The sequence below is a fragment of the Salmo salar genome, chromosome 05 (genome assembly GCF_965601325.2).
Source record: "Salmo salar chromosome 05, fSalSal1, whole genome shotgun sequence".
Classification (NCBI taxonomy): Eukaryota; Metazoa; Chordata; class Actinopteri; order Salmoniformes; family Salmonidae; genus Salmo; species Salmo salar.
The window spans coordinates 73,685,701-73,700,926 of NC_138295.1; the positions used below are offsets into that span (position 1 = coordinate 73,685,701).

General features: G+C 45.3%; 2 protein-coding genes across 2 annotated transcripts in view; both read right to left on the reverse strand.

The window, feature by feature from the left end:
* The window catches only part of LOC106605839 (ephrin type-B receptor 5), a 62,621-nt gene that overhangs the window by 17,713 nt on the left and 29,682 nt on the right, over positions 1-15,226 (reverse strand). Inside the window, exons 3-5 of the mRNA XM_045718781.2 lie at positions 10,940-11,212; positions 9,061-9,230; positions 8,560-8,855 (exon numbers count right to left, since the gene is read on the reverse strand). Coding sequence (XP_045574737.2) covers positions 8,560-8,855; positions 9,061-9,230; positions 10,940-11,212 — 739 coding nt within the window. The remainder of the gene's footprint in view (positions 1-8,559; positions 8,856-9,060; positions 9,231-10,939; positions 11,213-15,226) is intronic.
* Positions 11,504-14,680, reverse strand: LOC106605840 (E3 ubiquitin-protein ligase TRIM39). The gene is made up of 2 exons (XM_014201814.3): positions 14,503-14,680; positions 11,504-13,350 (listed from the first exon to the last, which is right to left on the reverse strand). The coding sequence occupies exon 2, from the start codon at positions 13,346-13,348 to the stop codon at positions 11,693-11,695; it is 1,656 nt and encodes a 551-aa protein (XP_014057289.3). The 5' UTR covers positions 13,349-13,350; positions 14,503-14,680; the 3' UTR covers positions 11,504-11,692.

Below are 15,226 nucleotides of genomic sequence, written 5' to 3' on the forward strand. Positions count from 1 at the left end.
GGAACAGGGAGGGAGAGAGAGGGAGGGTGAGGAACAGGGAGAGGGAGAGAGTGAGGGTGAGGAACAGGGAGAGAGAGAGGAAGGGTGAGGAACAGGGAGAGAGAGAGAGAGGGAGGTATAGAGGATGGGGAGGAAAATGAGTTAATAATAAACACACATTAACAAACAGCAGTGGACACCGCAATGCATTAACAGTGACCGAGAGAGAGAGAGAGAGAGAGAGAGAGAGAGAGAGAGAGATGTAGAAAGGAAAGAGGGATGGGACTGAAATGGTGGCAGAGAAAAAGAGAGGGACACAATGAAAGAGAGAGAAAGAAAAAAGAGAGAAAGATTAGAAAGAACCAAAAGAGAATAATAAGCAGAAACAAAGGGAGAGCGAGAGAGAGAGAGAGAGAGAGAGAGAGATGGATGGATGGATGGCAATGAAGTGTATAATTTGCTGTTGACATTGTACTTGGTATTTAGATCACTGACCCAATTTCTCCTTCTCTCTCTCTTATGTGCTCATTCTCTCTTGCTCCCAGCATTCTAATCTGACACACACACACACACACACACACACACACACACACACACACACACACACACACACACACACACACACACACACACACACACACACACACACACACACACACACACACACACACACACACACACACACACACACACACACACACACACACACACACACACACACACACACACACAGAGACTTGTCCTAGCGCAGATGCAGCCACACACAGGAGACATGAATACACATGGTTCCATGGGCAAATATCTTGTTCCCTTCTGTCTCTTTCTATCCTCTCCTCCCTCTCTCCCTTCTCTCTCTCTATCCTCTCCTCCCTCTCTCCCGTCTGTCTATCTCTATCCTCTCCTCCCTCTCTCCCTTCTGTCTGTCTCTATCCTCTCCCCCTTCTGTCTCTCTCTATCCTCTCCTCCTTCTCTCACTTCTGTCTATCTCTATCCTCTCCTCCCTCTCTCCCTTCTCTCTCTCTATCCTCTCCTCCCTCTCTCCCATCTGTCTATCTCTATCCTCCCTCTCTCCCTCTATCCTCTCCTCCCTCTCTCCCTCTATCCTCTCCTCCCTCTCTCCCTTCTCTCTCTCTCTATCCTAACCTCCCTCTCTCTCGTCTGTCTATCTCTATCCTCTCCTCCCTCTCTCCCTTCTGTCTATCTCTATCCTCTCCTCCCTGTCTATCTCTAGCCTCTCCTCCCTCTGTCTATCTCTATCCTCTCCTCCCTCTCTCCCTTCTGTCTATCTCTATCCTCTCTGTCTATCTCTAGCCTCTCCTCCCTCTGTCTATCTCTATCCTCTCCTCCCTCTCTCCCTTCTGTCTATCTCTATCCTCTCCTCCCTGTCTATCTCTAGCCTCTCCTCCCTCTATCTATCTCTAGCCTCTCCTCCCTCTGTCTGTCTCTATCCTCTCCTCCCTCTCTCCCGTCTGTCTGTCTGTCTGTCTCTATCCTCTCCTCCCTCTCTCCCTTCTGTCTATCTCTATCCTCTCCCCGTTTCCCTCTCCATCTCTCCACTGTACGTCTGTGACATTTTATAGTTATTGACGTTTGTTCAGGAAATGCATATTGAATGGTAATAACATGTTCTAATCTGCTCCATGTCCCTTTAAGCCCTGCCCTGGTTACACTCAGTCTCATATAAAAACACCTCATGCCTTAACTTCTTTGGGATAGGTGGCAGTATTTTCACGGCCGGATAAAAAACATACCCGATTTAATCTGGTTACTACTCCTGCCCAGAAACTAGAATATGCATATAATTAGTAGATTTGGATAGAAAACACTCTAAAGTTTCTAAAACTGTTTGAATGGTGTCTGTGAGTATAACAGAACTCATATGGCAGGCCAAAACCTGAGAAGATTCCATACAGGAAGTGCCCTGTCTGACAATTTGTTGTCCTTCTGTTGCATCTCTATCAAAAATACAGCATCTCTGCTGTAACGTGACATTTTCTAAGGCTTCCATTGGCTCTCTAAAACCGCCAGAAAGTGGAATGGGGTGTCTGCTGTCTCTGGGCGAAGAACAGCAGGAGAATTTGTAAGTGGTCAGCCTGGGGACAGTGACACTGGAGATGCGTGGTCACGAGACTACTCCATTTTTTTCTTTCAGCCTTTGAATGAATACAACGTTGCCCGGTTGGAATATTATCGCTATTTTACGAGAAAAATAGCATAAAAATTGATTTTAAACAGCGTTTGACATGCTTCTAAGTACGGTAATGGAATATTTAGAAAATTTTTGTCACGAAATGCGCTTGCGCGTCGTCCCTTCGGATAGTGACCTGAATGCATGAACAAAACGGAGCTATTAGAATATAACTATGGATTATTTGGAACCAAAACAACATTTGTTGTTGAAGTAGAAGTCCTGGGAGTGCATTCTGACGAAGAACAGCAAAGGTAATCCAATTTTTCTAATAGTAATTCTGAGTTTAGGTTGTCCCAAACTTGGTGGGTGTCAAAATAGCTAGCCGTGATGGCCGAGCTATGTACTTCGCCGAAAAGCTATTTCAAAATCTGACACCACGATTGCATAAAGGAGTTCTGTATCTATAATTCTTTAAATAATTGTTATGTATTTTGTGAACGTTTATCATGAGTAATTTAGTAAATTCACCGGAAGTTTGCGGTGGGTATGCTAGTTCTGAACATCACATGCTAATGTAAAAAGCTGTTTTTTGATATAAATCTGAACTTGATTGAACAAAACATGCATGTATTGTATAACATAATGTCCTAGGAGTGTCATCTGATGAAGATCATCAAAGGTTAGTGCTGCATTTAGCTGTGGTTTTGTTTTATGTGACATATATGCTTGCTTGGAAAATGGATGTGTGATTATTTGTGTCTATGTACTCTCCTAACATAATCTAATGTTTTGCTTTCGCTGTAAAGCCTTTTTGAAATCGGACAATGTGGTTAGATTAACGAGAAGTTTATCTTTAAAATTGTGTAAAATAGTTGGTTGTTTGAGAAATTTGAATTATGAGATTTTTGTTGTTTTGTATTTCGCGCCCTGCTATTCCATTGGCTGTTAGCGAGGGGTCCCGCCGGCGGAACAGGGTTCCGCAAGCGGAACGTCTGTCCTCAACAGGTTTTAAGGAATATATATCATCAGTGTTAAGGGAACTGTCTTAAGGAATATATATATCATCATTGTTAAGGGAACTGTCTTAAGGAATATATATCATCAGTGTTAAGGGAACTGTGTTAAGGAATATATATCATCAGTGTTAAGGGAACTGTCTTAAGGAATATACACTGCTCAAAAAAATAAAGGGAACACTTAAACAACACAATGTAACTCCAAGTCAATCACACTTCTGTGAAATCAAACTGTCCACTTAGGAAGCAACACTGATTGACAATAAATGCCACATGCTGTTGTGCAAATGGAATAGACAACAGGTGGAAATTATAGGCAATTAGCAAGACACCCCCAATAAAAGAGTGGTTCTGCAGGTGGTGACCACAGACCACTTCACAGTTCCTATGCTTCCTGGCTGATGTTTTGGTCACTTTTGAATGCTGGCGGTGCTTTCACTCTAGTGGTAGCATGAGACGGAGTCTACAACCCAAACAAGTGGCTCAGGTAGTGCAGCTCATCCAGGATGGCACATCAATGCGAGCTGTGGCAAGAAGGTTTGCTGTGTCTGTCAGCGTAGTGTCCAGAGCATGGAGGCGCTACCAGGAGACAGGCCAGTACATCAGGAGACGTGGAGGAGGCCGTAGGAGGGCAACAACCCAGCAGCAGGACCGCTACCTCCGCCTTTGTGCAAGGAGGAGCAGGAGGAGCACTGCCAGAGCCCTGCAAAATGACCTCCAGCAGGCCACAAATGTGCATGTGTCTGCTCAAACGGTCAGAAACAGACTCCATGAGGGTGGTATGAGGGCCCAACGTCCACAGGTGGGGGTTGTGCTTACAGCCCAACACCGTGCAGGACGTTTGGCATTTGCCAGAGAACACAAAGATTGACAAATTCGCCACTGGCGCCCTGTGCTCTTCACAGATGAAAGTAGGTTCACACTGAGCACATGTGACAGACGTGACAGAGTCTGGAGACGCCGTTGAGAACGTTCTGCTGCCTGTAACATCCTCCAGCATGACCGGTTTGGCGGTGGGTCAGTCATGGTGTGGGGTGGCATTTCTTTGGGGGGCCGCACAGCCCTCCATGTGCTCGCCAGAGGTAGCCTGACTGCCATTAGGTACCGAGATGTGATCCTCAGACCCCTTGTGAGACCATATGCTGGTGCAGTTGGCCCTGTGTTCCTCCTAATGCAAGACAATGCTAGACCTCATGTGGCTGGAGTGTGTCAGCAGTTCCTGCAAGAGGAAGGCATTGATGCTATGGACTGGCCCGCCCGTTCCCCAGACCTGAATCCAATTGAGCACATCTGGGACATCATGTCTCGCTCCATCCACCAATGCCACGTTGCACCACAGACTGTCCAGGAGTTGGCGGATGCTTTAGTCCAGGTCTGGGAGGAGATCCCTCAGGAGACCATCCGCCACCTCATCAGGAGCATGCCCAGGCGTTGTAGGGAGGTCATACAGGCACGTGGAGGCCACACACACTACTGAGCCTCATTTTGACTTGTTTTAAGGACATTACATCAAAGTTGGATCAGCCTGTAGTGTGGTTTTCCACTTTAATTTTGAGTGTGACTCCAAATCCAGACATCCATGGGTTGATAAATTGGATTTCCATTTATTATTTTTGTGTGATTTTGTTGTCAGCACATTCAACTATGTAAAGAAAAAAGTATTTAATAAGATTATTTCATTCATTCAGATCTAGGATGTGTTATTTTAGTGTTCCCTTTATTTTTTTGAGCAGTGTATATATATATCATCATTGTTAAAGGAACTATGTGACATGAAACTGATGTGGACCTCCTTAGAAAGCCCCATGATGTAAAATGGCTGTTTCATGTCTGGGTGAACAGGTGTAATTGTGTCTCATGCTCAGTCGTGCTTCTGCTGAGCATACACACTCTCTCTCCTCTCTCTCTCTCTCTCTCTCTCTCTCTCTCTCTCTCTCTCTCTCCTCTCTCTCCTCTCTCTCCTCTCTCTCTCTCTACTGTAGGTCTTCTGCTGAGGAGAGAATAGTGTGCTGCTTGTCTCCTGCTCTGTTCCCTGTCATCACTAGAGGATCTGAGAGGAGTTAGTGGTTCTGATGGCTGAGCTGGTTAGAGCGTGGATGGTGCTTGTAACACCAAGCGGTTGTGGGTTTAATTCCAGCACAGGTCACTACTAATGAATAGGTTAACATTAAGTCCATTTGGATTACAGCATTTGCTGAATAAACATATCATTCATCAGCTCCGATCTTGAATGTGCCAGGAACCCCCTTAGAGCCGTACAACTGAGTTGTTGGTGTCTACACAGATATTTATACCTGAGCCACATAGACAATGTAGAATAAAGACCCTCAGTGACCACGGCGACCACGGCCCAGCAACCGTCTCAGCTATCAGTTTTTTCATCCAAACGACCAAACAGGGACAACAATGGCATGACGTCACATCCACATCATTAGTCAATGACCTGATCAACTAACATAATCACAGAATAATTAGAACACAAAAAACCCTGTGTTTGTTGGGGCTCCCACTCCTTATGATCTGTTTAGCCCCATCTGGGAGGCCAAGCCACAGACCCACAGAGTGGACTTGGAGTGGTTATTTCTCAGTAAATATCAATCAAAGTGGGACAAACCATGTGAGTGGCGGGGAGAGCCCAGATGTAAGCCATTAGAGCATGAAGACATTTTGCAGTTGACTTGGTTCAGAGCAGCAGTATTAATGAAGCTGTTAGCTAGCTTGGGACTGGGAGGCCCCTGACCAGCCCTGGCCTGTGGAGGAGAGGGTAGCAGATAGCCCCACAGAGAACTACTGGACTGGACCTTTACCTTCAACTGTCAACAGTCCAGGGATAACACACACACACACACACACACACACACACACACACACACACACACACACACACACACACACACACACACACACACACACACACACACACACACACACACACACACACACATATATATAGACACACACACACACATATATAGACACACACACACACACATAGAGACACACACACAGCACACACACACACACACACACACACACACACACACACACACACACACACACACACACACACACACACACACACACACACACACACACACACACACACTCTCTCTCTCTCTCTTAGAAAACCCCAAAATGGTTATTTGGCTGTCCCCATAGGAGAACCCTTTGAAGAACCCTGTTTGGTTGCAAGTAGAGCCCTTTGGTTCCAGGTAGAACCCTTTTGGGTTCCATGTAGGACCCTTTCCACAGAGGGTTCTACATGGAACCCACGGGGGACCAGTACGGAGGAAAAAAATGTATGAAATGTATGCATTCACTACTGTAAGTCGCTCTGGATAAGAGCGTCTGCTAAATGACTAAAATGTAAATGTAAATGTAAAACGGTTCTACGTGGAACCAAAAAGGGTTCTCCCTGGAAACAAAAAGGGTTCTCCTATGAGGACAGCCGAAGAACCCTTTTGGAACCCGTTTATCTAAAAGTGTAGGAACAGACAAACATACAAGCACACACACACAGCACCACACAGGCTCCCGCTCTCCACATCTCAGTCAATACCCCTTCCCCCTCTCTCTGTGTCCTTACTTTCCTCAGACTTTCTGCTTGCTCAATTCCTTGAGTCATTAACTTGTGTCAACTTATCTCCTCTCTCCCTCCATCTCTCCCTCTCTCTTTCCCTCTCTCTCTCTCTCTCTCCCGCTGTGGTTTCTGCCACTTGTTCACAGAGGAGTGGCCATTACATCACTATGACCTAAATGTGTCACATCCCTCCCTCCCCCTCCCTCTCTCCCCCTCCCCTCTCTCTCTCCCCCCTCCTCTCTCTCTCTTTCCCTCCTCCCCCTCTCGATTTTCCATGGTGTCTTTCTTGATATTTCTCCTATTGACCCCCACCCAGTGAAGAATGAAGACTTTACTTCTTCAGGGGGCACACTGACCCAGACTGTGGTGTAGTGTCCATGTCCCTGTAGTAGTGTGTGTGTGTGTGTGTGTGTGTGTGTGTGTGTGTGTGTGTGTGTGTGTGTGTGTGTGTGTGTGTGTGTGTGTGTGTGTGTGTGTGTGTGTGTGTGTGTGTGTGTGTGTGTGCTAACACACTGGGTCAAGTGGGGCTTGTTGAAGCAGTAGTTGAGCTCTTGGTCTGACAAGCTGTCTCTTATTCCCCTGAGTTCTGCTCCCTTCCTGCTTCTTCAGTTAAAACACCCCCAACACAGAGACCACAACACAAAGCCCTCATCTCCTACTTATGCTCCCAGACATAAACACCTTTTCATTTATGTAGGATGTTGTCGACACAGTCTCATAAAACATTTGCACATAACCCCCCCCCCCCCCCCCCCCAACAAACGCACACACACACATAGCACAGGGCCATTGTCCATCCCTGCCCTCCACCCCCGTCCTCTCAGTCAAGCTGGGCCAGTGATCAGAGTGACGGCAGCAGTTCCATCCCATATTGATCCAGACAGTTAGTGACACAGGAGACAGGAGAACTGACAGGACAGGGTACAGGAGAACTGACAGGAGGGGGGACAGGAGAACTGACAGGACAGGGTACAGGAGAACTGACAGGAGGGGGGACAGGAGAACTGACAGGACAGGGTACAGGAGAACTGATAGGACAGGGTACAGGAGAACTGATAGGACAGGGTACAGGAGAACTGACAGGACAGGGTACAGGAGAACTGACAGGACAGGGTACAGGAGAACTGATAGGACAGGGTACAGGAGAACTGACAGGACAGGGTACAGGAGAACTGACAGGAGGGGGGACAGGAGAACTGATAGGAGGGGGGACAGGAGAACTGATAGGACAGGGTACAGGAGAACTGATAGGAGGGGGGACAGGAGAACTGACAGGACAGGGTACAGGAGAACTGATAGGAGGGGGGACAGGAGAACTGACAGGACAGGGTACAGGAGAACTGATAGGAGGGGGGACAGGAGTACTGACAGGAGGGGGTACAGGAGTACTGACAGGAGGGGGTACAGGAGAACTGACAGGTGGGGGGACAGGAGAACTGACAGGACAGGGTACAGGAGAACTGACAGAAGGGGGGACAGGTGAATTGACAGGAGGGGAGACAGGAGGGGGGACAGGAGAATTGACAGGAGGGGGGACAGGAGAACTGACAGGACAGGGTACAGGAAAACTGACAGGACAGAGGACAGGAGAACTGACAGGACAAGGGACAGGAGAACTGACAGGACAAGGGACAGGAGAACTGACAGGAGGGGAGACAGGAGAACTGACAGGACAGGGTACAGGAGAACTGACAGGACAGGGGACAGGAGAACTGATAGGAGGGGGGACAGGAGAACTGACAGGAAGGTGGACAGCAGGCAAAAACTTTAGATATTGTTAAATATTGTTGGTCCTTTGACATTTTAGTGTGTGTTTTAATTTTTAAAAAGTATACCAGACTTATTGAACACACCTAAGCAGGCAGATCCGTTTTGATTGGGCTCATATCCCTCTTCACAGATGCACCCACCCACCGGCACCATCCAGTCACCTTCTGCGTTGCAGTGCATGCGAGGGGCGGAGCCTCCCTGTGCTTGGCTGTGGGGAACACAAGTCCCAGTCACAGGGACCAGGGCGGTAGGCTCCGCCCCTGAGGGTGTGGCCAGATAGGAAGCAAGATAGCGGTTGGTTGCTGGGCAGCGGCGGTAGAAGATGGACACACCCATCAGAGAGACGCATGCGCCGCTGTCGACGATGGCCAGGACAAATCTGAAACCGGGGTCAAGAGTCATAACATGTTAACTTATTATCAGGCTTGAAGGACCACTACATAGGTGACAGAGTGGGTTTAGGTGAGTTAGTTACCGTACACTATTGCCTACAAGGTGACAAAGGACTTTTTGTCACAAGTGATGAGCATGGTTTGTATATGGGAATTTTTCATGAATTTGTTTCAAACGTTCTCGTACAGTACCCATTGCGTGTGAGCGGAGCGAAGCTGCGGGTCTTGATGTTGACCCGACGGTAGCGGTCTGGTTGGTACTGGTGAGGCAGGCTGGGCTCCACCTTGGTGAAACTCTTATCTGCTGCTATGGTGTCAATCTTCACCCAGCCCTCCCTCGTGTCCTTCTCTCCACTGGACGGCTGGACAGGGATGGGAAAGGGGGATGGGGAGGAAGAGAGGGGGATGAGAGAAAGGGATTATGTAATCAATTTCATTGTGGAAATGAAAACGTGAGGGATTAGGGAGAAGGATAAGATAAAGAGTATGTAACAGTTTATCTAAGTATTTAAGAGTATGCAACAGTTAGCTCTGAGGGTACTCATTGAGTCAAAAACAAACAGTCTGTGTTTTAATCTAGTCTAATTCTCCCCAGTTTCAAGATAACAATGCTAACTTCCCCCAGAGACTCAGACTCCTGGCCTTCCTACTGCTCCACACTCTACATTCCTCTACACTTCAGGCTCTTATTTGCATTTTTAAACAGTATCTAACTTTCTCCAAGGAGAAATGTATTCATCCACAAATATTGCATCCTTCCCTCTGTGAGAGCAGCACTCTATCGACTTGGCAAAACAGCTCTGTAACTGCTCTCCACTGGAAACCACAAGCCCTGAAGGTAGGAACTACAAAGTACTATTGTGTGATGGGAAATGTAGATTATTTTATGATATTGAGGGGGATGAGAATGAGAGGAATGTTATGGCAAACCAAAGCAACATTATTTCCTCGTTTTTGGAGCCCGTTTTGTGGAGTATGTGGAACTACATATTACCAAAATGGGATATTGGGAAATGTAGTCTTTATGCTCAACGTTTTAACAGATGTTCTTAGAAACTATAAATACCACGGGAAGTAAATGGCTTAAATGATTATTGATTAGTATAAATCGAAAAATGAATCTGTTTCACTTAAAGTAAAAAGGTTTGACAGCAATATCATATCAAATTCAAGTCCGTTTTTCATGTCCCAATACCTTGGCATCGGGTCTATGAACTGACATATAAAACAACAATCGACACATACATTTGTTCATTTTAATGTAAACTATTATAAAATACTTGCTACAAAAATAATGTTCAATATATGGGGCATTGAACAGTTAGCCTTGTGTAGACACGAGGAAACAGAATCTACAGAACATATTTTCTGGTACCGTCCAGCGGTGGCTCGCTTTCTGAGTCAGGACCAGGAATTGTTGTTATGTCATAACTACAACTAGAACCTTATCAATATGGATAATGTAGCTAGTTTGACCATAGTGTCAATGTTAAGCAAGCTAGCTAACTTTACTTTAGCAACGTCAGCTTATCAAGCTAGCTAACTTTACTTTAGCAACGTCAGCTTATCAAGCTAACTTTACTTTAGCAATGTCAGCTTATCAAGCTAGCTAACTTTACTTTAGCAACGTCAGCTTATCAAGCTAACTTTAATTTAGCAACGTCAGCTTATCAAGCTAGCTTACTTTAGCAACGTCAGCTTATCAAGCTAGCTAACTTTACTTTAGCAACGCCAGCTTATCAAGCTAGCTAACTTTACTTTAGCAACGTCAGCTTATCAAGCTAACTTTACTTTAGCAACGTCAGCTTATCAAGCTAGCTTACTTTAGCAACGTCAGCTTATCAAGCTAGCTAACTTTACTTTAGCAACGTCAGCTTATCAAGCTAGCTAAAATCTTATCTGGTTGAATCATTGTTCCGACCAAAAAACACATGAATGAAACAAAGTGGTGTTTCTGACATCACAACTAGGGAAAAGGATGTTCAGACGAGCACGTGAATGTGGCATTATACCTACAATAAGAAGGTAGGGTATTAATGGCATGATGGGAAGTGTAGTCTTTCTGCCATACCTCTGCAGCCCATGTCCTCTCCAGCTCTCTCTGTGAGTCGGCCTGTTTGTAGTAGAGGGTGAGCGTCTCGCGGCAGGAGGGCGAGGGCGAGCGCAGGCTGGCACAGTCCCGCATGGAGAAACGCAGCGTCACAAAGACCCGTGGTGCCGAGAAGCGGAAGAGGAAGGGCGTGGCCAGCCAGTTGTCCTGGAGACGGGGGTTCTGATTGACGTTGCAGACCTCAAAGGTCCGGATGAGTCTCCCCCGGTCATCCAGGACACTGACCTCATCCCACTAAGCGAGAGAGAGGGGGTGAGAGAGGGAGGAAGAGAAGACAGAGAGAGAGTTATTACTTTATGGATCACTGTATGGGACTTTCTAGGTTATCCTAGAGGTTGGATAGGTTAAGTCCAAGAAGCATTGTACTTTTAGCTTGGTGATGAGTCATTATCAGTATCACTGCACCATTTGAAACTCCCTCTTCATCTGTGTATGCTGTGTGTGTTTGAAATGTGATCTCACTTAAAGTGAGAGGAGGAATAAGTGGTCTGTAGGAGTAGTTATTAAAAAATACAGTACAAAGACTTACAGGAAATACTTGTTTAATGTACATTGTAATATAGTACTAGGACATAAGAGAAGCATTCTTCATTATAAAATCTGATCAACTGATAAGTATTAACACTAAAATTCTCTATCGCAAAAAAAATATTAACACATTAAATAGGGCATATTGCTGGGAATCCCTGTGACTGAGTTCTCTGTTCACTAAACTCAGTCAGACTTCATGGTAGAGATGATAAGTGGAGCTGAGTTATCACCAGAGGTATTTGAACCTGTAGAGAAGAATGGGTATGGTCTCTCAGTGAAGGTGCAGTCAGTGAAAGAGTAGATATGAGACCTGGCCTCCACATCGTAAAAGGAGACCTCACCCTCCTCATAATCCACAAAAACCCCCACCTTCTGGGGCTTCTCTCTCAGGGAGAGGTTGACCCAAGGCCCAGCGTAAGCCTTGTATTCATTCATATTCCACTGCCCCACAGTCCAGTATCCTTCTCCAGGACTTGGTGATACATCACAATTCTTCCTGTTGATGGACTCTCTAGCCACTCCTAAAACCCACCTAGACTTCCCCTCCACCTGCACCTCATAGTAGAATCTTCCTGAGGAGAACCCCTCCCTCCCTAAAACACGGGAATTATTAACAAATCTCTTTCGGTTGTCATGGAGATTGTTCATTATGTCTCCATATCTCACTTGTTTCCTGTCCGCAGCCAAGATGAGGCCTGGATGTGCTGTATCAGGGTCCAGAGTCACATCCACTGCACACTGCTGCATCCTCTTCAGCTCAGCATCACACAACTTCTCCCTAATTTTATTTAATGTCTCCTCCACTTGAGACACAGCTCTCCTCAGAGTCCCCACACCAAGACCGCTTTCAACAGTGACCTCAGACCAGTTCTTGGTAGGTGGAAGAGTGCAGCTAGATGGGGAGGTCTGGAGGAGCAGGAGGAGATCTTCAATATCTAAAAGGTGCTCTATCTCAGGGCTTCTTCTCTTTAGCTCAGTTATTTCCTGCTCCAGCTCTTCAATGAACCTTTCTGCCCGCTTCTCTGAGACTTTCTGCTTCTCCTCAACCACCTTTATGAGCTCGGCCTGGCTTCTCTCAATGGAGCACACTAAAACAGTGAAGACCTCCATGCTGTCTGCTATCTGTCTCTCTGCATTTCTCTTGCAGAGTTCTACTGCCTGTTTGATCTCCTTAACCTTCAGCAGTCTCTCCTGGATCATCTCCTGAACTTTACCCTTAGTCTTCTTTATCTGAGTCATTCTCTTTCCATACTCTTCCTCCATGGGGACAGTCTTGTGAGTCTTGTGGTCTGTCTCAGTGCAGAACTGACACACACACGTCTGATCACTCCTACAGAACAGCTCCAGGGGTCTCTCATGCTTCTTACACACCCTGTCTTCCAGGTTCTCCACAGGGTTGATCAGCTTGTGTTTCTTGAAAGATGCCAGTATTTGATGAGGCTCCAGGTGAGTCTCACAGTAAGAGGCCAGACACACCAGGCAGGACTTCAGGGCCTTGTGCTCCCCCCCAGTACAGACGTCACATGGTACTTCTCCAGGTTTGGCGAGGGTTGTGGTTTGGGTTTTTCCTGGGGTGGTGGGTGTGACCTCAGCTGGAGCATGCTTCTTGAGCTGAGCAGCCATTTCAGAAATGAAAGTATTGACAAAGAGATCAGGTCTCTTATCAAATGTCTTTTTACACATTGGACACTGGCACAGGTCAGTGCTGTCCCAGTATCCTCTGATACAGGCCTTGCAGTAGTTGTGTCCACATGGGATGGAGACTGGCTCAGTGAACACATCCAGACAGATAGAACACTGGAACTGTTCTTCAGACAGGACAATGCTGGAGGAAGCCATAGCTGGAAACAGACCAAAAAACATATATATGATTGATGGTCTCTCTGAATAAAAAATGTAATAAAAATCTATAGTTTTCTTTCTCTGTTATTTATTCATTAAACAAAAATGTCTTCTGAGTGTTTATATGGGTTCCTGATATAAAACAATTTCTATACACTGTTTATCACCTCACATCTTGCCTAAAACATCACTGTTACCATGGTTACCCCATGGCTATTCAGTCTGAATGAAATAGCCCTAAAAAATATGCAAGAATCTCTACAATCCAGAATGTTAAATAAGAAGAATGTTGAATAAAATTATATTTAAAACGTGCTTTAACGGTTGTCCATTCTGTTGGTCCTTTTGATGGTAGGGGATGAGATAAAATGTCCACAGGAAAGTATTATTAACCCAGCTTTATGGGGAGCCTGTCTGTATACAGTATGGCTCAATTGGTTTGTATTTCCAGTATGCATTCTCAATCTCCTGATGCATTGCACGTGATGCACAATATGTCAACAATAGCTGAACGTGCCCGAACGTTGTCGACCGAAGCGTTGTCGACCGAAGCGCTACCAAACGTTGTTTCCTCGCAATGAGCTGGAAGTCGTCAACGTTCAGTCTGTGGTTCTGTTGCGCTCAGCCATTGTTTACATATTGTGCAAGTGTTTACGTTGTGTACGAATTGTGTTAGTATTGAAACTACAAACCTCTGACAGAACCATCCTGACCAGCGTACTGAAAGTTGGGCTAGTAACATTTCCCTGTGGATATTTAGTCTCCAGATTACCACTGACATAAGGACACAATCAGTTGACAACAGGTAAAGTAAGTCCAAATGAAATGTATTCAACATTCTGAGGTGTAATGGGACTGTTTGGAAATGTTGAGCCAACGTGTTAGAGAGGAGAGTCTGCATTCACACAGGGAGCCCAGTTCTGATATTTTTTTCACTATTTGGTCTTTTGACCTATCACATCAGATCTTTTCACATCAGATCTTTTTCAGAACCGATCTGATTGTTCAAAAGATGAATTAGTGAAAAAAGATTGGGCAGCCTGTGTGAACGCAGCCTATGTCTTCCACTCTGATTCTAAATGGGACTAGGCCTACTACACATCAAGCTCTTAGAAAAGAAAGTTCTAGTATAATTCTTACTCTCTACTCACCTCAGTGTGTGTTGACTGTTTGTTCTCTACTTACGATCAGGAAAATTTCCAGTGACTGTTGTAGCTGTGTGGATAAATTCTATAATGTGTAATAAATCGATCCTATTTAACATTCAGGTCTCTAGTTCAGTGTTTCACTTCCGCGAAGTGAAGTTCATAAGCCCTTCCTGACCTACTGTTTACTGACTGCAGGGCTGATACTCTGCTCTTAAAGGAATAGTGTCCATATTTAACAGCTTGGCTCACCCATTCGGTTCGGTCTATCTTCTCTATAACACACTGAGCTGTGCATGTACTGGTCTTACCGTGTAAATACATACTTTTGAAATGATCTATTCAATACGTTAGTTCATAACTTTATTGGACTTTATGGAACCTTGAATGAAATGTATTCCAAAGTCCAAGTAGTGTTCTCTGTAATGGGTCATTATCAGTATCACATATACAACCTTCTCCCTTTGTTTGTGTTGAAATCAGATGTGCTCTACAGAATGTGAGGAGGAATAAGGGGTCTGTATAAGTAGCTATAAATCCTGCAGGAAACAAAAAAAGCAGCACATGGTCACAGACAAAACTCTTAAATTGTTAGGTCCCACTTTAAATGAAGTGCAGCTTGTAAAGGCTTCATAAAGTCTTAATAAACGCTACATAAATGTGTAACAAATCCTCTATAACTGTGTCATGCTTTATAAAGGGTTCATAAATGTGGCATAACTGTGTGACA